The following is a 22,105-nucleotide window of genomic DNA, read 5'->3' as shown; positions in this document are numbered from 1 at the left end:
TTTTCTACAATCTCATGCTCACCCGATAAATTTATTACTCTTCTATCAGAGTGTCAGAGTGTCTGATTGAAATCATGTTTAGCATAGTTGCTCTTGGCAATTGCATATCTTCAGTACTTCCTGTACAAATCTAAATGTTTGTCACAAAACACATCAAGACAAAGGCATATATTGTCAAAAGTGTATTCTCCATTGAGATTGCGTGAAATCCACAGCTTGTTAATGGTACCTCATCATTTGAAACTGTTGCAGCCCTCTCCATGGGGTTTGTGATTTATGTATGTTTTGCAAGACCTCAAATGCCGTGCTTCAGTGTGTACAAGTAGAGTTGGATGGTTCTTCAATATCAGTTTATTTGAAGCTGAAAATGTGTGATCTAAAAAACAAAATCAAAACAGCCCCCTCAATAGCTGCAACCTCCCCACCCCCATCACCCCCACCACTTCCCCCTCCTCCAACACCATCACCACCACACAGACTGCTAATGAATCAATAAGCACAATGACAGGGGGTGAGTTGATGTGAATGTGGAAAGAATGAAAAATAGGATTAATATAGAATTAGTGTAAGTAGATGGTTGATGGTCAGCATGAATTTGGTGGCATGAAGGGCCTGTTTCTGTGCTGTATCTCTCTATAATTCATGGCTCTAAAAAATATTAATTGACACAGTGGAAAATACACATAATGTAGGTTCTAACTTCCTGGGGCAAATGCTGAGGCCTTGGGAACCAGTGGAGTGGTGCCCCTCAGGCTAAGGCCAAGGAAGTTACAGCTAAGAATTAGTCTTGAAAGATAAACGTTGGTCGATTTAAAAAGAGGTGACAAATGTGGTTGCAACATGTTTATTATTGTAGCTATAATGCAATTAATCTATTAAAACATCTCTGCACTGCTTATAATTCAATCACATCCTTTCTCGTATACGGAGACCAAAGCTCTATGCAATTCTCCAGGTGGGGCCTCACCATTGCCCTGAAAAGTTGTATCTAAACTAACTTTCTTTTATATTCAATACTCCTTGAAATAAATACCAAAATTAGATTAGCCTTCAGGTTAACCTGTTGTATCCACACATAACTTTTTTGTGTTTCATGCACTAACATGCCTGAATTCCTCTGTACTGTAAAATGTTGTAGTCTCACTTTGGTTAAGTAATAATTTGCTTTTTCATTCTTCCTTGTAAAGTGGATAACCTCACATTTTCCCACATTATATTCCATCTGCCAACATATCAGTTAACCTATGTCCTTTTGCAGGCTCCTTGTGTCCTCCTCACAACTTCCTAACCCATCCATCTTTGTATCATCAGCTAATTTGGCTACCCTACACTTCATCCTGTCACCCAGATCACTAATATAGATAGTAAATTGCTGAGGCCCCGACACTGATCCCTGTGGCACCATACTGGTTGTCGATTGCCAATCCAAAAATTATGCCTTTATCCTGATTCCCTGTTTTCTGTTAGTTAGCCATTCCTTTATCAATGCCTCATCTATTAGTCCCAGGTCTGTACTTTCTTACCCTGTACAGTAACTTTTCATGAGGTACCTTATCGAATGCCTATTAGATATCCAAATACACTACACCTATTTTTCCCTATTATCCACCACGTCTGTTACATCCTCAAAGAATTTTATCAAACTTTTCAAGCAAAATTTCCCTTTCATAAAACCATATTGATTCTGATTGTCAGAGTGTCGTACAGCAAAGAAACAGGCCTTTCGGCCCACCATGTCTATGCCGATCTTTTTGTCCGCCTACACTAATCGCATTTGCCACATTAGGACCGTATCCTTCTGTGCTTTGCCAATTTAAGTGTGTGTCCAAATGCTTCTTAAATGTGCCAATTGTATCTTATTCCACCACCTCCTGTGTTAGTGTGATCCTGATATCAACCACTCTCTGTGTAAATAAAAACTTAGCCCTCAGATCCCTTTATAACTCCTGCCTCTCACCTTAAACCTATGCCCCCTTGTTTTTGATACCCCTATCATGGGATGAAGATTTTGACACTCTGCCCTATTTATGCATCTCCTCACATCCCGGTGAATCTCCTCTGCACTCTCTCCAACGCATTCGCATCCTTCCTATCATGTAACAACAAGAGCTGCACAGTGTATTCTACCCAGTGTCTTGCCAAGTTGCAACGTAACATCCCAACTCTTACATTCTGTGTCCCAACCTTTGAAGGCAAGCATTCCATTTGTGTTGTTCACTATCCTATCCACCTGAGTTGCCACTTTCAGGGAACTATGGATTTGGATGATTGACTATTATGATCTTCTAAGTGTGCTGTTATTGCCTCCTTTATAATGGATTCCAGCATTTTCCAAATGACAAATGTTAGGCTAACTGCCTTATACTTTCTTGCTTTCTCTCTGTCTTTTCTTAAATAGTAGTGTTATATTTTCAGTTTTTTTTAATGTTTGGGATCTCTCCAGAACCCAGGGAAATTTGGTATAAAATAATCAATGCATCCATCCACTATTCCTGCAGCCATTTCCTTTGAGAGTACCCAGGATGCAGGTCATCAGGTCCAGGGGACTTGTCCATCTATAGTCTCAGTTGTTTGCTCAATGCTTTTGTTTAGTGATAGAGATTATTCGAACTTCCTGGCTCCCCTGTAGCCCTGTGATCATCTATTTGTGTTGAGATTTAGTGTTTTGTACTTTGAAGACTGGTGCAGAACAATTATTTAGAGTTAGTGCCATATTTCTATTTCCCATTATTAATTCCCTAGTCTCAGTCCCTAAGGGACCAATGTTTACTTTAGCTACTCTCTTTTTGTATTATAGAAGCTCTTACAGCTGTTTTTTAACATATTATTTGCCAGATTACTCTCACACTCTGTCTTCTCCCTCTCTATAATTTTTGGTTATCCTCTGCGGGTTTCTAAGTTGCCCAACGCTCTGGCCTGCCACAACTCTTTGCAGCATTGTATACCTTTTCTTTAAATTTGATACCATTCTTAACTTCCTCAGTTCGTCACAGATGGTGCTTCCTTCATCTAGAGCTTTTCTTCCTTATAAGAATGTAGCTTTGCTGAGAGTTATGAAATATCTCCTTCAGTGCCTGCCACTGCTGAACTATCATCTTACACTTTCATCTATTTTCCTAGTCCACTTCAGCCAAATCTGGCCTCACACCAACTTTATCTGAATTTCGACACTAGCTTCAGACCCAAGTTTATCATCCTTACACTGAATTTGAAATCCTACCATGCTATGATCATTCTAAATGTTGAAAAGTTTGAGAAAAAGCTAAAAATCATTTCACGTCTTTTTTTTAAATTTTAATGGAAATGGAAACGTTGGAAGGATGTAGTTTTAATAGAAATACTTTCATCATGAGGATAAAAGATGATGTTCTGTTTCTTATTTTTTTCTGAAGAAAAAGCAAATGATTTCTAGAAAACAGATGGTCAAGCATCATTTGCAAAGCTAAATTGTCACTTAAAATAACCCATTCAGCATATTGAGGAAGAATAAGTTTGTTTAATATGCTTTTGATGGCCGATAATTGGTTGTGCGGGGTCACATGGAATACTGGTGCTTTATTAAAACAGTTTGTCTGTATAACTATGTTGGGCTTTTTTGTTTTTTTTTCTACAGATTAGATCTGTTTAATGGGAATGTCTGGCAGTCATCTCTGGCAGTGATGGTAGATCTCCCCAGGTTTGTTGCCGGTTCATGTGAAGATGGACCGAAGTTCAGCTTTAGGGGAAATTGACCAACAATCCACCGTGTAATCACCTGCAGAAACCCAGAAGAGAGTTGTTCCAATTGCGTCAACCTGCCAGCTTTGCAGAAGAAAAACAGTAATTGTTTCTGCAATGGTTACATGAGCTGCAGTGGCATACTGGCAGACGTTGTTTGTATTCAGTTCACTGTCAACTCATAGAAAGAAAGAAAGGCAAGAAAAGGTGCCCAAATCAAATCATGAATTTTTTCATGAAGTTTCCTCGGCATTTGCGGAGGATGGTGTTCTTGCTGGCGGCCTTTTGCATGGTGAGTGTTATTATATCAGCTTATTACCTTTATACTGGTTACAAGCAAGAGCTGGAACTTTCTAAGCCGACCCCAGGACAAGATTGTGGAGATCCAAAACTTTTACCATATAGATTGTTTGAAATGAAGACTGCAAGACCAATTGACACATCCAGAGCAGACCCTGTGGTTCTGGTATTTGTTGAGACTCAATATTCACAGCTCGGACAGGAGATTGTGGCAATTTTGGAGTCAAGCCATTTTAAACACCACACTGAAATTGCCCCTGGCAAAGGGGACATGCCAGCCCTAACAAATAAGGACCGGGGAAGATATGCACTTGTTATATATGAAAATATTTTAAAATATGTGAATATGGACTCGTGGAATAGAGAACTGCTCGATAAGTACTGTATGGAGTATAATGTTGGCATTATAGGATTTCACAAAGCCAATGAGAATAGTTTACTGAGCTCACAGTTGAAGGGTTTCCCACTGAACCTGCACACCAACCTTGCTCTGAAGGATTGCTGTATCAACCCACGATCTCCTTTGCTGCACATCACCAAAGCGAAAGAAATCGAGAGAGGCCCACTCCCAGGAGAGGACTGGACTGTGTTCCAGTTCAATCACTCCACTTACCAACCTGTGTTACTAGCCAAACCAAGATTGACTGAAAACATTCCTCACCAGATCACTGACGAGGTTCTCCAAGCCACCGTGGTTCAGGACCTGGGGCTGCTAGATGGCATTCAGCGAATCCTGTTTGGGAACAACCTAAACTTTTGGCTGCACAAACTTATTTTTATGGATGCAATCGCTTTCCTTACAGGGAAGAAACTGTCACTTTCCTTGGAAAGATACATTCTTGTGGATATTGATGACATATTTGTGGGGAAAGAAGGAACAAGGATGAACGTTAACGATGTGAAGGTAAGGAGAGCACTTCAGTGTATGGAATGGTCTGACCTTGATTTTCTTTCAAATATTATTTGTTTGCATTATGTTACATGACCCCATTCAGTGTATTCTGTACAGAAGGTTTCTGAAATGTCAATGCAATAGAAACCTTTCAGAAACACAAAAGAAACTACAGAATGGGATGATTACCTTTTACCTTGAATAAACATCTCTCCCATCGGTGAACTTTGTTACTTTTGGCAGAAACAACCATTAACTGCTTCTGAAGGATCAATGGCTCACCTCTTATGACATTAAAAAAAGAAAAAAAATTGATTTTGTTTTTCAGTGGTTCTTTTTTTCTCTTTTTGCCTTTGCTTAATGTGATTGAGGGAGACCTCACATTAAGCACCTCACTGAAAACGGGGCATGTGGCTTTGTACTGACTAATGACATGGTATAAATGCTGCTGCTTTTAATTATCCTTTGCGTCTTCAAGCAGTGGAGCTCGCATAATAGGAATGTGGGGCTAGTAGCAGAATTCTATCAAGCTTGTGTTCAGGGAATTGGTTACCCACGCTGGAAAACCTGACAAATTTTGCATGGATCTTAATAACAAATGTGATGAAGATGAAAACTTACCCCACTGTATTGAATCAGGGTTTCCAATAAAGTAATCTGGTTCAATAGTTCAGTGGCTAATGAAGAAGATGCTAGGTGGAACATGATTGCTTAAAAATTGGATCACATGGCCCTATTTTTTGTGCCATATGATGAAAATTTTACTTGTGATGCATTCAAATCTGATAAGGGCCATTTCTACATTGTCTCTGGCGCTCTAGAGATTCAAATAGGCTGTTCTGGTCATGAGTTGTATCTATGCATCGAGCATCATTTCTGTTGTGTTTGGAAGATTCTTTGTGCAGGGCACGGTAGCGTAGCGGTTAGTGCAACGCTATTACAGCACCAGTGATTGGGGTTCAATTTCCATCGCTGTCTGTAAGGAGTTTTTGCGTTCTCCCATGTCTGCCACATTCTAAAGACGTACGGGTAGGTTAATTTTGGGGTTTAAAATGGGGGGCGCGGACTCGTTGGGCCAGAAGGGCCTGTTACCACGCTGTAAATAAAATTTAAATTTAATTTAAAAATAAGTGGAGGTGGAGTTATAAACAGAACTTCCCTCATTCAAAGCAATAATTCTCAACTAAGCAGCAGCGTCTGGTCCAACAGTGTACCAAAGTCATGCCATATGGTACACACAATTCCTAAGGTTACACAGCATTGCTTCTCCTGTAGAAGAAAAATAAATTCATACAAACTGTTAAATATTCACATACATGAAAATGTACAATTGGTTAACAATGTATAATTATAAGTTCAGCCAACTGTAAATTTACTCAATCTCTTGGTCTCTTTATTTGATGAACTCTCCCTTGCAAGCTGCAATTGACATTTTTGAAGTATCTGCTCCAGGCACTGTTAATTCCAGTGGATTATTTCTCCAGATAGCTTCCATATACATCTGGCACCACCTCAACATCGTTGTCGTCATGACTCTAAATACACTGTATAATGTTTCTCAATCACCATCTTTTTGGTGTCACCTGTATGCACTAAATGGCCCATATAAAAATTAACATAGAGATCAATAAAGTGGTCCATTACTGAATACCATCAGCTCAGTCATAATCATCTCTGTGACTTTCACCTCACCTTGTAACCTGACTCCCATTCCCAGTCTGACTCACTGCAAACACTGGAACATTCCACTTTCCTACTGCCATTAATTGTCAGAAAGCCGTTTCCTCTGACTTTCCCTTTCTCGATTGTATCCAACTTTCTCAATTCTGACATGACTGGTTTCAGTCCATCTGTCTCTTTCCCAATGTGCTGTATTTGGCTGAAATTAAACATCCTACAGAAATATAACATCCTTCAGAACATCTGAAGTCTTTTGCAGCTACCTCTACATTTCAGTGCACTCCTTTGGCAAAACATCCAATTTAAACTGCACTAGACTGAGCCCATTCAACAATCCTATTAACAGCAAAAACCTTATAGACATTGAGCTTTTGCCCAGAAATCACATAGTCTTGACGTCTCTGCCTACATCAACTTATCCAATCAATATCACCTCACTGTAGCCCCTTGAGCTGAGCTTGTTGTTTCCCACCTTCTTTGTGGACCCTTGTAGTGTCACACCTACACTCCAAAATCTCCCGTGGTACTGCTCAAGCAGATTGCAGCCTCTTCCTTTGAACTGGTTGCCTTCGAAGTTTGTGAAAATTATTCTGAAATTGCTAAATCACTGTTGAAGTATATGTCACTTGGGCTGCTTGTTATAGTTGTCTTTCACTGGCCTCAGATTCAGAAGATCCTTTCTTCTGGGATACTTCTCCTGGCCTAATTTCCTAACCAACTCCCTACTTTGCTTTACAGGTCTCTTTCCCAGTCTCATGTGAGCTTCCTGCAAATCCACATCTACTGCCCATGTATTTTACTGCCATCATTACATGTTCCACTTCTGACCTGCAGTGAAATGGATGCAAGCCCAGCCTTTACTGTCTCTCACCCAAATGGTCAACACTGCAAATCCATGCCTCTCAAACAAGTCTCTTTATGACTCTGAAGCTACAGCTATTATTAATATTACTCGCTTTTATTGTGACCCCTCCTCCTGTCTGAAAGTATCATGTTCCCATTCACTGCCATGCTGCTTCTCCACATCTTTAGGCTCCCTGCCATGTGACTTTTGAGTTTTCTTAGTATGCAACACCTGCAAGTTTCAGCTCAACCACTGTCTTAACTCCTTCCAGGAAGATTTTACATTTCATCCCAGGCTTCACACTCCCTGTAGGATGGACTGTTGCCAAGTTCTGTGTTGTTGATGCTTGTGCATTAGTGTCGGTGCCCCGCAATTCCAACACCAGTCTGACTGGAGTCAAATCATAATAAGACAATTACTCAGTTAAATTAAACCCCATGATACATATAGTAAAGGTTCTAACCCTTGGCTATCTAAGCTACAACTCTACTCACATTGGTGATCAGTTATATGCTCCTCATCTGTTCAACCAATCACATACTGTATGCACATGGATAATAAAACATTACACTGTGTTTCAGTATATCCATGTATGGCTGTGGGCTGTAATTTACTAGGTGCCTAGGTTCTTAGGATATCATATCAATCTTGTGATGGTGCACGCCACTGTTGAGCTGCAAAATGGTCCTTGGATCTATCTTTGTTGATGATTTATGGCTCCTTTTGGAATCTGAAGTACCAGAGGTCCTATGTCTCATATCCTTGTGAAGTCTTATGGCTGTGTTAAGTTACTCTGTCCTTTGTTTGTTTCAGACTGTTGTGTCTAATGTTTTATCTGTAGAAAAATGGCTTCAGCCAAACAATAACTGCCTTCATGAATTCTTAATTGTTGAGCATATAATCTTGTTGGCTTCACAAAGTATTCTGGGAATTTGGTTAACTTTGATATTTTTACAGGTTATGCAGTTTTATGTTCCAGCACCGAGTCTCGAGAACATGGCTAATTACGTGCTGAACTGTGTCACATCTGATTTCACATTGAAGGTTCCTGTTATAGCAGTTGCTTACCAAAGTGCAATTTGTTTTTTACTGGACGTTTGGTGATAGGTATCCACCCATCAGTGACTGGCTATTGATGCTTCAGAGACCTTGGCACATCTTAATTGAGTTCCCTTGGTTTTGCTGGGCCTAAACCTTGTGCTTTAACTGTTGTTATTTTGTAGTTTTCCTCCTCCTCTGTGCTTGGTGGGTCAAACAAAGCAAATAAGCAAGAATCAGCAGCTGCAGAACAGAAGCATATGTGGCACATTCAAAACCATGGGCACATTTCTACTCTAGTCTTTCAATCCCACAGTCATTGGTATTGCAGTAATTTGACTGATATCGTAATCATATTGTTGTTGGTGTTGTTGTTGTTGTAAGTCTCAGAGAACTTTCTGAGTTATGTTCACATTCTGAATCTTTTTATATCTCTTCATTCGTTTGGGATCCAAATGTCACTGGCAAGGCCACCGTTTATTGCCTGACCTTACTTGCTTTTGAGAAGGTGGTGAGCTACCTTCTTGAACTGCTGTAATCTTTCTGGTGAAGGTGCACCAACTGTGCAGTTGGGAAGGAAATTCCAGGATTTAGACCCACCTACAATGAAGGAATGGTGATACAGTTCCAAGTCAGGAAGATGTGCGCCTTGAAGGAGAACCTGCAGGTGCACTTGCTTGGTACTTTTGTGGCTCTAAAGCTACTTGCCACTTGTCTGCCCATGCTTGAATGTTCTCGAGTCTTGCTGCATGCGGGTGTAGACCACCTCATTTGCTGAGGAGTTGTGAATGCAAATGAACAGCGTGCAATCATCAAAAAACATCCCCACTTCTAACACAAGTGTGCAATCATCAGAAAACATCCCCACTTCTAAATGTGATGGAAGGAAGGTCATTGATGAAACAACTGAAGATGTTTAGATTAGACACTGCCCTGGGGAATTCCTGTAATGAAATCCTTGGGCTGGGTGAATAACCTCCAAAAACCAGGATCAGCTTCCTATGTGTGAGGCATGAATCTAACCATTGGAGTGTTTTCCCCTTGATGCCCATTGACTTTATTAGCAGGGCACCTCGATTCCACATTTGGTCATTTGTTGCCTTAATGCTAGGGACAATCACTGTCGCCTCGCCTCTGGAATGTTTGGACCAAGGCTTTGATGAGGACTGGAGCTGAGTAATCCTGGCAAAACTCAAAGTGCGCATTGGTGAGTTGGTTATTGATGAGTAAGTACAGCTTGATAGCATTGCCGATGACAGCTGATGGTTGAGAAGAGACTGATTAGTCGGATTGGATTTGTCCTACTTTTTGTCAAGAGGGCACAGAGTTATAGAGTCATGCGCCATAGAAACGGGCCTTCAGGCCACCATGGCCTTATTTTGCCCATCTGTACTAATCCCATTTGCCAACATCAGGACTATATCCTTCTATGCTTTGCAAGTGTCTGTCTAAATCAAAACATAGTAATTGTATCTGATTCCACCACCTCCTCTGGCAGGGCGATGCAGATATCAACCATACTCTGTGTAAAGAAAACTAATCCCACAAATCCCCTTTAAAACTCCTTCCTCTCACCTTAAATCTATGCACCCTTGTTTTTGATACCCCTGCCATGGAAAAGATTTTGACTATCTGCCTTATCAATGCCTCTCACAATAATGCATACCTCTGTCAGGTCACCTCTCATTCATTCCAGAGAAAACAAGCCCAGCCTATCCAATCACTCCCCATGACTAAAATCCTCCAATCCAGGCAACATCCTCGTGAATCACCTCTGCACTGTCCAGAGCAACTACATCCTTCCAATAGTGTGGCAACTAGAACAGCACACAATACTCTAATCGTGGCTGAACCAGAGTTTTGTACTGTTGCAGCCTAATGTTCCAACTCTTATATTCTCCTCCCTACCTGTAAAGGCAAATATGCCATATCCTTTTTCATCACCTTATCCACCTGTGTTGCCACTTTCAGAGAACTATGGACTAGGAACCGTTATGTCTTTCTGTTCGTCAACGTGACTGAGTGCCCTATCATTTACAGCATATGTCCTTTCGCTATTTGACTTCCCAAAATGCATCGTCTTTCACCTGTTGGAATTAAATTCGATCTGCTCTATATTCTACTGTAGTCTTAGGCAACTTCCACACTATCCACGACATCACCAACTTTTGAGCCATCGTCAAACTTGCTTATCTCCTACATTCACATCCAAATTGTTAATTTATATCACATACAGCAAAGATTCCAGTACCGATCCCTGTGGTACACCACTGGTCACAGTCTTCCAATCAGAGAAGCATTCTTCCATCACTACTTTCTGCCTCACCTGTCACCAAGCCAATTTTGGATTTAATTAGCCAATTTGCCTTGGATCCCATACGCCTTAATCTTCTGGAGCAGCCGACAATGTGGGACCTTGTCAAACACCATACTGAAGTCCATGTGCACAACACCTACCACCCTGCCTTCATCAATCTCCTTTGTTACCTCCTCAAAAAGCTCTGAACAGTTGGGATGATATTTGATCCAGTGCTTTTGATGTATGCACTCCTCTCAGCCATTTAAGAGTCATTTCCCTTTTGACTTTTGAAGGAAAGAAACCAACTTCAAACCCAAATTTAGCAACTTATCATTCAATCTTTTTCTAATATTATCAATTACATTTGTTACAGCTAATGCATCATTCCCCTCATTGGAAATAAGACTTTTTATCCCTTTCATCACATGCATAACATGAACACAATATAATGACTTATGTAGTCTCTCCAAGTACAAAGTTTCTTTCTGTAGTAGTCAAACAGTAAAGTCCTTTCCATGGTCATATATACTGATGACCCTAAAATGTAAAAGCGAATTTGCACTGATCCTTTGGATAGAAACATAGAAACATAGAAAAACTACAGCACAATTCAGGCCCTTCGGCCCACAAAGCTGTGCCGAACATGTCCCTACCCTAGAAATTACTAGGCTTACCCATAGCCCTCTATTTTACTCAGCTCCATGTACCTATCTAACAGTCTCTTGAAAGACCCTATCGTATCCGCCTCCACCAACGTTTCTGGCAGCCCATTCCACGCACTCACCACTCTCTGAGTAAAAAACTTACCCCTGACATCTCCTCTATATCTACTCCCCAGCACCTTAAACCTATGTCCTCTTGTGGCCACCATTTCAGCCCTGGGGAAAAGCCTCTGACTATCAACCCGATCAATACCTCTCATCATCTTATACACCTCTATCAGGTCCCCCCTCATCCTCCATCTCTCCAAGGAGAAAAGGCCAAGTTCCCTCAGCCTGCTTTCATAAGGCATGCTCCACATTCCAGGCAGCATCCTTGTAAACCTCCTCTGCACCCTCTCTATGGCTTCCACATCTTTCCTGTAGTGAGGCGACCAGAACTGAGCACAATACTCCAAGTGGGGTCTGACCAGGGACCTATATAGCTGCAACAATACCTCTCAGCTCCTAAATTCAATTCCCCGATTGATGAAGGACAATACACCATATGCCTTCTTAACCACAGAGTCAACCTGCTCAGCCGCTTTGAGCATCCTATGGACTCGGACCCCAAGATCCCTCTGATCCTCCACACTGCCAAGAGTCCTACCGTTAATACTATATTCCGCCAACATATTTGACCTACCAAAATGAACCACTTCACACTTATCTGGGTTGAACTGCATCTGCCACTTCTCAGCCCAACTCTGCATCCTATCTATGTCCCTCTGTAACCTCTGACAGCCCTCCAAACTATCCACAACGTCCCCAATCTTCGTGTCATCCGCAAACTTACTAACACACCCCTCCATTTCCTCATCCAGGTCATTCATAAAAATCACAAGGAGCAAGGGTCCCAGTACAGATCCCTGAGGTGCACCACTGGTCACTGACCTCCACTCAGAATGCAACCCTTCAACAACCACTCTTTGCCTTCTGTGGGCCAGCCAGTTCTGGATCCACACTGCAATGTCCCCTTGGATCCCATGCCTCCTTACTTTCTCCATAAGCCTTGCATGGGGTACCTTATCAAACGCTTTGCTGAAATCCATATACACTACTTCTACTACTCTCCCTTCATCGATGTGTTCAGTCACATCCTCAAAAAATTCAATCAGGCTTGTAAGGCAGGACCTGCCCTTGACAAAGCCATGCTGACTATTCCTAATCATATTATACCTCTCCAAATGTTCATAAATCCTGCCCCTCAGGATCTTCTCCATCAGCTTACCAACCACTGAGGTAAGACTCACCGGTCTATAATTCCCTGGGCTATCCCTACTCCCCTTCTTGAATAAGGGAACAACATCCGCAACCCTCCAATCTTCTGGAACTTCTCCCGTCTCCATCAACGATGCAAAGATCATCATCAGAGGTTCCGCAATCTCCTCCCTTGCCTCCCACAGCAACCTGGAGTACATCTCATCCGGTCCTGGCGACTTACCTAACTTGATGCTTTCCAAAAGTTCCAGCACCACCTCTTTTCTAATATCTACATGTTCAAGCTTTTCAGGCCGCTGCAAGTCCCCACTACAATCACCCAGATCTTTTTCTGTGGTGAATACTGAAGTAAATTATTCATTAAGTACCTCCGCTATTTCTTCCGGATCCATACACACTTTCCCACTGCTGCACTTGATAGGCCCTATCCTTTCGCGTCTTATCCTCTTACTCTTCACATACTTATAGAACGCTTTGGGGTTTTCCTTAGTCCTGCCCGCCAAGGCCTTCTCATGTCCCCTTCTGGCTCTCCTAATCTCTTTCTTAAGTTCCTTCCTTTTAGCCGTGTACTCTTCCAGATCTCTAACATTACCTAGCTCTCTGTACCTTTTGTATGCTTTTCTTTTTCTTTTGACTAGATTTATTATAGCCTTCGTACACCACAGTTCCTGTATCCTCTCATGACTCACGTCTCATCGGAACTTGTCTATGCAGAACTCCACACAAATACCCCCTGAATATTTGCCACACATATCTTCTGTACTTTTCCCAGAAAACATCTGTTCCCAATTTTATTCTTCCAATTTCCTGCCTGAGAGCCTCATGATTCCCTTTACTCCAAATAAACGCCTTTCTAGTCTGTCTGTTCCTATCTCTCTCCAGTGTTAACGTAAAGGAGATAGAATTATGATCACTATCACCAAAATGTTCACCCATTGAGAGATCTGACACCTGACCAGGTTCATTTCCCAATATCAAATCAAGCACACAGCCTCTCCTCTTGCAGGCCTATCTACACATTGTGTCAAGAATCCTTCCTGAACATACTTAACAAACTCCTCCCCATTTAAACCTCTCACTGTCTGGAGATGCCAATTGATGTTTGGGATATTAAAATCCCCCATCACAACAACTCTGTTATTCTTACACCTTTCTAGGATCTGCTTCCCTATCTGCTCCTCAATAACCCTGTCACTATTGGGCAGCCTATAAAAAACACCCAGGAAAGTTATCGACCCCTTCCTGTTCCTAACCTCCACCCACAGAGACTCCGTAGAAAATCCCTCCACAACGTCCACCTTTTCCACAGCCGTGACACTATCTCTGATCAACAGTGCCGCTCCCCCACCTCTTTTGCCTCCATCCCTGTCCTTCCTGAAACATCTAAAACCTGGCACTTGAATCAACTATTCCAGCCCCGGAGCTATCCAAGTCTCTGTAATGGCCACCACATCATAGCTCCAAGTATCGATCCAAGCTCTAAGCTCATCCGCCTTGTTCACAATACTCCTTGCATTAAAATAGACACATCTCAAGACTGTCTGAACACTTCCCTTCTCTATCACCTGCCTATGGTACTTACTCCTAGCTTCCTCTATTTGAGAGCCAAACACCTCTTCCCCAGCCTCTCCAGTACAGATCACACCCCCCAACAATTCTAGTTTAAACTGTCCCCAGTAGCCTTAGCAAACCTCCCCGCCAGTACGTTGGTCCCCCTGGGATTCAAGTGCAACCCGTCCTCTTTGAACAGGTCATACCTGCCCCAAAAGAGGCCCCAATGATCCAGAAAACTGAATCCCTGCTCCTTACTCCAATCCCTCAGCCACACATTTAACCTCTTCCTCATTCTGTTCCTATACCCACTGTCGCTTTAGCACAAGCAGTAATCCAGAAATTACTACCTTTGAGGTCCTGCTTCTCAACTTCCTTCCTAATTCTCTATGGTCTCTTTTCAGGACCTCATTCCTTTTCCTACCTATGTCGTTGGTACCAATATGTACCACGACCTCTGGCTGTTCTCCCTCCCCCTTCAGGATATCTTGGACACGATCAGAAATATCCCGCCGGACCCTGGCACCTGGGAGGCAAACTACCTTCCAAGTTTCTTTCCTGCATCCACGGAATTGCTTGTCTGCCCACCTAACTATAGAGTCCCCTATCACTAGTGCCCTCCTCACTCCTTCCCTACCCATCTGAGCCACAGGGCTGGGCTCTGTGCCAGAGACACTGCCACTGTTGCTTCCCCCCAGGTAGGCTGTCTCCCCCAACATTACTCAAACAGGAGTACTTATTGTCAAGGGGTACAGCCACAGGGGTACTCTCTAGTACCTGACTCTTCCCCTTCCCCTTCCCCCTCCTGACTGTGACCCAATTGCCTGATTCTGATCACCCCGGTGTGACCACCTGCCTATAACTCCTTACTATCACCTCCTCACTCTCCCTGACCAGACGAAGGTCATTGAGCTGCATCTCCAGTTCCCTAACACGGTCCCTCAGGAGCTGCAGCTCGACACACAGGGCGCAGACGTAGCCTTCCTGGAGGCAGGGAGACTCCAGGAACTCCCACATCTGACACTGAGTGCAGGAAACCGTACTCATAGTCCTTCCTTAACTCAAGTCACCTACCTTTCCTCGCCCCCTTATGCCGAAGCCCCTTGAGCCAAAGCCCAGAACACTCTGCTCCCTTTCACTCCACTGCCCGCTCCGACGCTGCCCGCTGGATATGGCAGTTTGCTTTTTAAACTGCCCACACTGCCCCTGCGCAGTCCTGCCCCCACTGCCCCTGCGCAGTCCTGCCCCCACTCCTCCCGATTAAAACTTATAAAATACTTAAAACAGAACCTTATAAAAATCTAACCCTAATAATAACAACCCTATTAAAATCCAACCCTTATAATTAAAACCCTATTAAAAAAAAGATAAAAAGAAAAACTTATCTGCTCCGAAGTCCTCTGAAGCGGAACCCACGAAGCCTCCAAAGTTTTTTTTTCTCTGTTTTAATGTACTGTTTTAAACTGGAAACAGTACATTATGCAGTAATGCAGTAATGCTGCAGCAGAAGAGGGGATCTTCCCAATTATGTTGGCAACTGCAGGTACCATGGCAGCACAAGCCAGGATAAATCTCCTTCAGATTGAAATGACCTTTCAAAATTTCCATTCTATAGCACCACAAATCATCCATAATCCATAGTGCAATAGATTCACCAATATCTCCTCTGTCTCTGGCCTTACCACTAGCAACCATATAGCCTTCCTCTTTTCATGTATCACCAGGTTTCTCTGACCTGAATGCTCCCCCACAGCCTTACCATTATCATTTGACTTAAGGAACATTTCCACTCATACCATGTACAGTGTAACTGGCTGAATCTGCTTGTCCTGTGAGTTCCCTGACATGTCCAACACGTTCACTGCCTGCCATCACCACTCCTCTCCATTTTCCTCACACTTTCCTCATTCTTAATGTTGCTGAAGTGCAGACCTACAGTCAATCACAGTGATTTTCAAATCTGTTTTCACTTTTCTTACTGATGGTTTATCAGTCTTGTTGGCAATTGTTTGTTACTTGTGTGACAGATGGGCAATGCCAGAGCAACGTCAGAACTATCTACTGGCTGAAAAGTCTCCATTGGATTTTAAGTTTGGCACTTTGCATTAATCAGCCCCATCAAAGGAAGTTGAAGATCAAAAAATGCAGATGCTAGAGATCTGAAATAAAAACAAAAATGCTAGAAACAGAACAGGTAAAGCATCATCTGGGAGAAGAAACAAAGTTAACGTTTCAGGTCAAAGACTATTCATCATAACTTTTCACCAGATGACAAGTCTTTAGTCTTAAACATTTTTTTTCTATTTGCGTGACCTACTGAGTATTTTCTGTAATTATTCCTATGATTCTCAAATTTTTTTTGGGGAAGTTCTACAAGAGTTCCTTTGTGTATTAATCTACATGATGGGTGTTTTTGGTATGTTCGTTGGAGAATGGTAATAAATTGCTGGAGTATTCCACAGTGCCTCATCAATTTCCCACCATATTTTGATGATAGCTATCAAATGGAGTTTCAAAATCTGTGAACTTGAGATATAAAGATGAGCTTCATTCGATTGATGGTTCCACTGTGAAGTGTATTGCGTATGTGATCATTACATCACTTGTGGTTTTGAAAAGCAGGCTGTTCATCTCTTAACCATCTGTCACATTCTATTTTCAGTCTTTCAAGGACAGTTCTGGTTAAATAGTTTCTCTGGTACTGGAAACAATGTAATGCTTTGCAATTTCTGATATCATCTTTTATTGATAGTATTAAGATATCCTTTCAGTCTTCAGCTATCTCTGCTGTTTCCCAGAACTTGGTGTAAAGTTGGATCACTGTTTTGGTAGTTGTTACAAATTTCTTCCAATGACTTTTGGGGTGTACATCCAGGCCTGATAGATATCAGCTGTGGTTTAGTGGTAGCAAGTTTATCTCCAAGAAAAGATTGCAGATTCATGTCCCATTTCAGTGACTTGAATAGATAATCTAGTTTAATGCTTCAATGCCATGTGAAGCAAGGGCTGCAGTTTTGGAAGCACTATTTTTTGGATCAGATATTAAACCAGGGCAGCACAGTGGCATAGCTGGTAGAGCCGCTGTCTCACATCACCAGAGATCAGGGTTCCATCCAGTAAAAAGTTCAGTCCAGGTTCATGGTAAGCTCGTGGAGCTTGCATGTTCTCCCTGTTACCATGTGAGTTTCCTTCGGGTGCTTGGGTTTCCTCCCACATGCTGAAGATGTGCAGGTTGGTAGGTTAATTAGCCACTGTAACTTGCCCCTTGTGCAAGAAGGTAGAATCTGGAGAGAGTTAATGAGAATGTGAAGAGAATAAAAAATGGGATTAATGTATGGTTCGTGTTAATTGATGGTTTATGACAGGCATAGACTCAGTGGACCGAAGGGCCTGTTTCTGTGCAATATCTCACCATGACTCCAGGACAGAGTGGCCAGTGCTTATCCTTCAACCAACACCTAAAATGGATAATTTTACCATTGATTTTGTTTCTGTGTGTCGAACCTTGCTGTGCATGAGTTGGCTTTTGGATTTCCTACGTTACAACTGTAAGCACACCTCAAAAGAAGTTAATGTGTTTTAAAGATTTCTGGAATATCTCAAGGTTGTGAAAAGGGACTCTATGAATTCATGCTGATTCTCCTCCATCACTTTTTCATGGCCTTGATTTTCCGCCTGCTGGATTTGTTTGTGTTTATCTGCAATGAATTTCTATAATAAAATGTTTAGTGTTGGTGGGACTGAATCAGGTTACTAGTTGCTTGAAACATTAAGCCCCATTTTTGAACTGACCGGTTTTTATTTTGTTGGTGCTTTCCACTTTATCCTTTGCTGATTTGTCCATCATTTTACCCAACCCTGCAAGCTCCCTTGCAAGACTGCACAGTCCTTTCACGTTTTCCTGTTTTGCTTTAAGTTGATTGTTTGGCTAGATTTTCAAAGGGCATTCTCTGACCCCCATCTCCTACTACTTTCCACAAGTGTCATCCCTTGAATACCAATGTAGTGCCTTTGCTTTTGTGGTTCTTATTCAATCATTATTCGTCTTTTTTTTATATTTTAAGCTCTGAAATGTTTCCTTTGTTTTCTTTGAGTTCTGGTGTTTATGCTTTGTCTTTTATTTTCCAGTGATTAGTTTGCATGCTTTTTAATGTACCTTTGTTATTTATTGACAAATCTGCTCTATTGTTAATTCCTCACCCTTTAGAAGGGTTTTCAAGTTTTAGTGGAGAGTCTTGAAAACTGGTCATCTTTCCTGATTTCTTGTAATAGATTCACATTATATTTGTCAGGAATTCCTTTGCTAAAGGCTTAAGGCAGCCTAACAGCTGATAATTCCAAAGGGAATGGGGGGCTGTCGGCCACTTGTGCCTCAGCAAGTTCTCAGATGTCCACAGGTGCGCACTAGAAGACAGAGGTCTGAGGCAGTCTGTTCACACCTCTGGCTGTCCACTGCACTGTTGGACACACCACTGAGCCCACTTGCTGACCAGTTACATGTCCTGGAAAGGGTCCAGAGGCACTTTGCATCCAGCTCTCAGCCGTAGGCCATGAAGGCCTGTAATAGGAATGGCAACATCTTTCCTTTGAACCGTGTCACCAATCCTCTGGGGGGAGGGGGGCGGAGTGAAGCAAAGTGTTTGATATATTTCAGTTTGACAAATAATTTTAAAATGTTTGAATTATATTTTAATGTGGTTTTAATTAAATTCACATGCTTTATAATAACTTTTTAAATCATTTAGATCTATTTAATTTTTTAAATGTTTCTGACTCTCATAAGTATTTAAAAAAGCCCTTAAAAAGCCTTTGACTGCCAGTGAACTGTCAAAGGCTGATGGGACGTTCTGGGGCTGGGGCCTCAAGATGTGCTAGATCAGGCCTACTTGCCTCTCTGAGCCTGCTTTGCCTCATAGAATATTGCTTGGTTTGTGGCAGTTAGCTTGTCTAGTCTGCTGCATCCAGGAGAGGTAAGAACTGTCAATCAGGGACCTGAATGAACATCAGGTCCAACAATAGAACAGAACCAAGACATTCCATCCCATTATACAGAACCTTTTAAGATTATTTCTGGAATTGTGCATGAACAAGCAGTAGTCTGAGGCTGCTTTATTTACTATTTGTACTCCACCATCTAATATAGTTTCCTAAGTGCCAGTTAATACAGATGTAATTAATCCAGTTTTCATTGTTCTGGTCTGGAGATGATCACGTACCTTCTGCAGCATTTTCTGGGGAAAGATACTCCCGCCAATGATGAAGCCATTTAATGCAAACAATCACTGAAACGTTCTCCATTTTCTGTTTCACCGACAGCTGTTGCTTGATTTATAAAAGGGATGCGATTCTGGAAAATGTTTCATTAATTGAGATTTTATAAATTGAAAAAGCTGAGTGAAATGCATTGTGGACATTTTGGGGCAGTGCATTCCTATGGGCGTAGACTGGTCCACAGTTTGTTATTGTGAAAAATAGATTGGCATATCAAAGACCCATACCCCAGTCAGTGATATAATTGCAAAAAATTGTAAACTGAACATTTGTAAAACAAGGAATACCTGTACTTTTTTTCCCTGTAACTAATTTTCGATGAGTATTTACATATCCAGTTCTCTAGCTGCCAGTGCATTTGTTAACTACAAAAGGTAGTAGCAGGTTTTGGGGGCTTTTTCTTATGCCTAAGATAAGAAAGCAAATGCTACAAATGGTTGAATTTACATAACTGTGGTTCTTTCAGTGTTGCGTCACATCTAAGCACTTACAAATGCACCACATCCGTGGGAGATATTTACTGAAAAATGGATACTGAAGAAGGATAAAAATTGAACTGAAGAATGTTTCTGAAGTTGAATGCTATGATGCATTAGACTATGGCCTCAAATTACTTCCATCTGTCCATTACATTTCTGATATATAAAAACAGAGTTAGCTGGAAACACTCATCTGGTTAGACACCATTTGCAGGAACTGAACAGAAATAATGTTTCCGGTCAGTGAGGTAAGAAGGTTGTGGTAAATTTGCCCTTCCCCAAAATGAATAGGTTGGCATTGGAAAGGATGTGAAAATTACAAACCTGACTCCAATCTCCCTAGATCTGGGGGTTCAAAGAAAATGAGGCAAAAAGCAGGCAGTCACCAAATTCACCCACTCACCATTAGTTTCCGGCTTGTGGTAACGGGTCCTACCTTCTCCTGCAGCCTACACTGCCTGGGTGGCAGCTATGCTCACTGATCATGTTGACCACTGAGCAGAGATCTTGTTGAATAAAAGGCTACAAGGCTTGGAATTTCTTATGTTCCTGACTAAACCTTCTATTAACTGTGCCTCCTGCTCTGGGAATGCTGCCTGTGCCACCATTTTCTGTATGTATTTCCCAATAGTTGAGTTGATTTTATTTTTCACTTCATTTTTACAGATGCAGGCATCACTTGCAAGGTCAACATTTATCACCCATACTGTGTTGCCCTTGTGGTTGAGCCACCTTCTGAAACCTCTGCAGTCCTCCTGGTGAAGGTACTGTCAGATAAGGAGTACCAGGATTTTGACACTGAAAGAATGGTGATATATTTCCAAGTCAGTCTGACGTGCAGTTTGTGGAAGGAGCCTGCAGGTGGAGGTGTTCCTATACAAGCTGACTAAGTAGTTTCACAGGTCGTTCTGGAGGCCAGTTAAGAGGTGATTCTGGAGTCACATCTGGGCCTGAACTTGCAAGGATGCCAGATTTCTTTCCTTGTGGGACACTGGTGAAGCAAATAGACTTTTACTACAATCTGGTAGCTCTGGTGAAGACCATTACTGGGACCCTTTCCCCTTTACATTCCAGATTATTAAGTGAATTTAAATCGGATAGCTGACAGGGAGGGATTTGAACTCACGGCTTGAGATTGTTAGCTCAGGTTGCTAAATTAAGATTCAGGTAACTTAACCACTGTGCCACCACCATACGCTGTGGTCTGCGCCATGATCATCTATAAGGGACCAGTGTGGTGTTAGCTGAGAACAGCAAGTAGAATGCCACATGGCCTTTGCTCATGGATGAGTGTTGACATTGAGTATTGGTGTGCTATTCCGTGGTGGGCTGCAGTAATGAGCTATAAAAAAATAGGCGAGCATCCTCCTGCTCCAGTGACCCGTCTGAGACAGCACTGCAGGCACACATTGGACAAGGGCATGATTAGCTTCAGTTGAAATAAGGCTTCCCTGCCACCTTTCAGTAGCATGCCAATATACAATGAGAAGGCCGAACTGTGAAGTCTAATCACTTGGGAAGAACTGGATGCAGATTTTGCATATACAAGGGTGCATATATAGATGAACATCTATACAAGGGCAAGAGAGATTTCAAAAAGTAGCAAAGTTTGTTCCACTAATCTGATTTAGGGCTTCAGATGAGTGAAAGTATCGTTATTTAATATGCTGTGCAGTGCAGGTTTGATTAATACTGTCTTGAAAGCCCTTCGGGATTAGATTAAATAAACCTTAAATAAAACGCAGCAGCTGAACTATATGCAAAAATTTTCAGAGATTTTTGCTGGTGGAATAAAACATGCTTTGTGTTCCTTATTGAAGAATCAGTCTGTTCTTTCCAGAATACCACATTGTTACACTGCCTTACAGGAAACACTACTGCCTGCATAGCCAGAACAGAATGAGAGCAAGAGAGGCTGAGGAACAAGCTGCATCTGAATGTTGCAAACTGATGTATAATGTGTCATTTAAAATTAGACAGAAAATCTACAAAGTGGCATTTTCAATCTCAGTCCTGGGGGAAAAAAAAGCCCAGATCTTCAGACTCTCAGTAATCATTTGGTCAGGTGTGGGTGGCAAAACTTGGGTGTTGTCTATTTAGTGAGCTCTTCAGTTT

The 22,105-nt window shown here is 41.9% G+C and overlaps 1 protein-coding gene across 1 annotated transcript in view; it reads left to right on the top strand.

Moving 5' to 3' along the window:
• The window catches only part of ndst3 (N-deacetylase/N-sulfotransferase (heparan glucosaminyl) 3), a 505,714-nt gene that overhangs the window by 324,271 nt on the left and 159,338 nt on the right, over nucleotides 1-22,105 (top strand). The window contains exons 3-4 of the mRNA XM_052040680.1: nucleotides 3,614-4,921; nucleotides 8,247-8,352. Of these exons, the coding sequence (XP_051896640.1) occupies nucleotides 3,941-4,921; nucleotides 8,247-8,352 (1,087 nt within the window). The 5' untranslated portion in view covers nucleotides 3,614-3,940. The remainder of the gene's footprint in view (nucleotides 1-3,613; nucleotides 4,922-8,246; nucleotides 8,353-22,105) is intronic.

Source organism: Pristis pectinata, chromosome 2, assembly GCF_009764475.1.
Source record: "Pristis pectinata isolate sPriPec2 chromosome 2, sPriPec2.1.pri, whole genome shotgun sequence".
Classification (NCBI taxonomy): domain Eukaryota; kingdom Metazoa; phylum Chordata; class Chondrichthyes; order Rhinopristiformes; family Pristidae; genus Pristis; species Pristis pectinata.
Note: the sequence above shows the minus strand (reverse complement) of the source record. Positions and strands in the feature narration are given on the sequence as shown.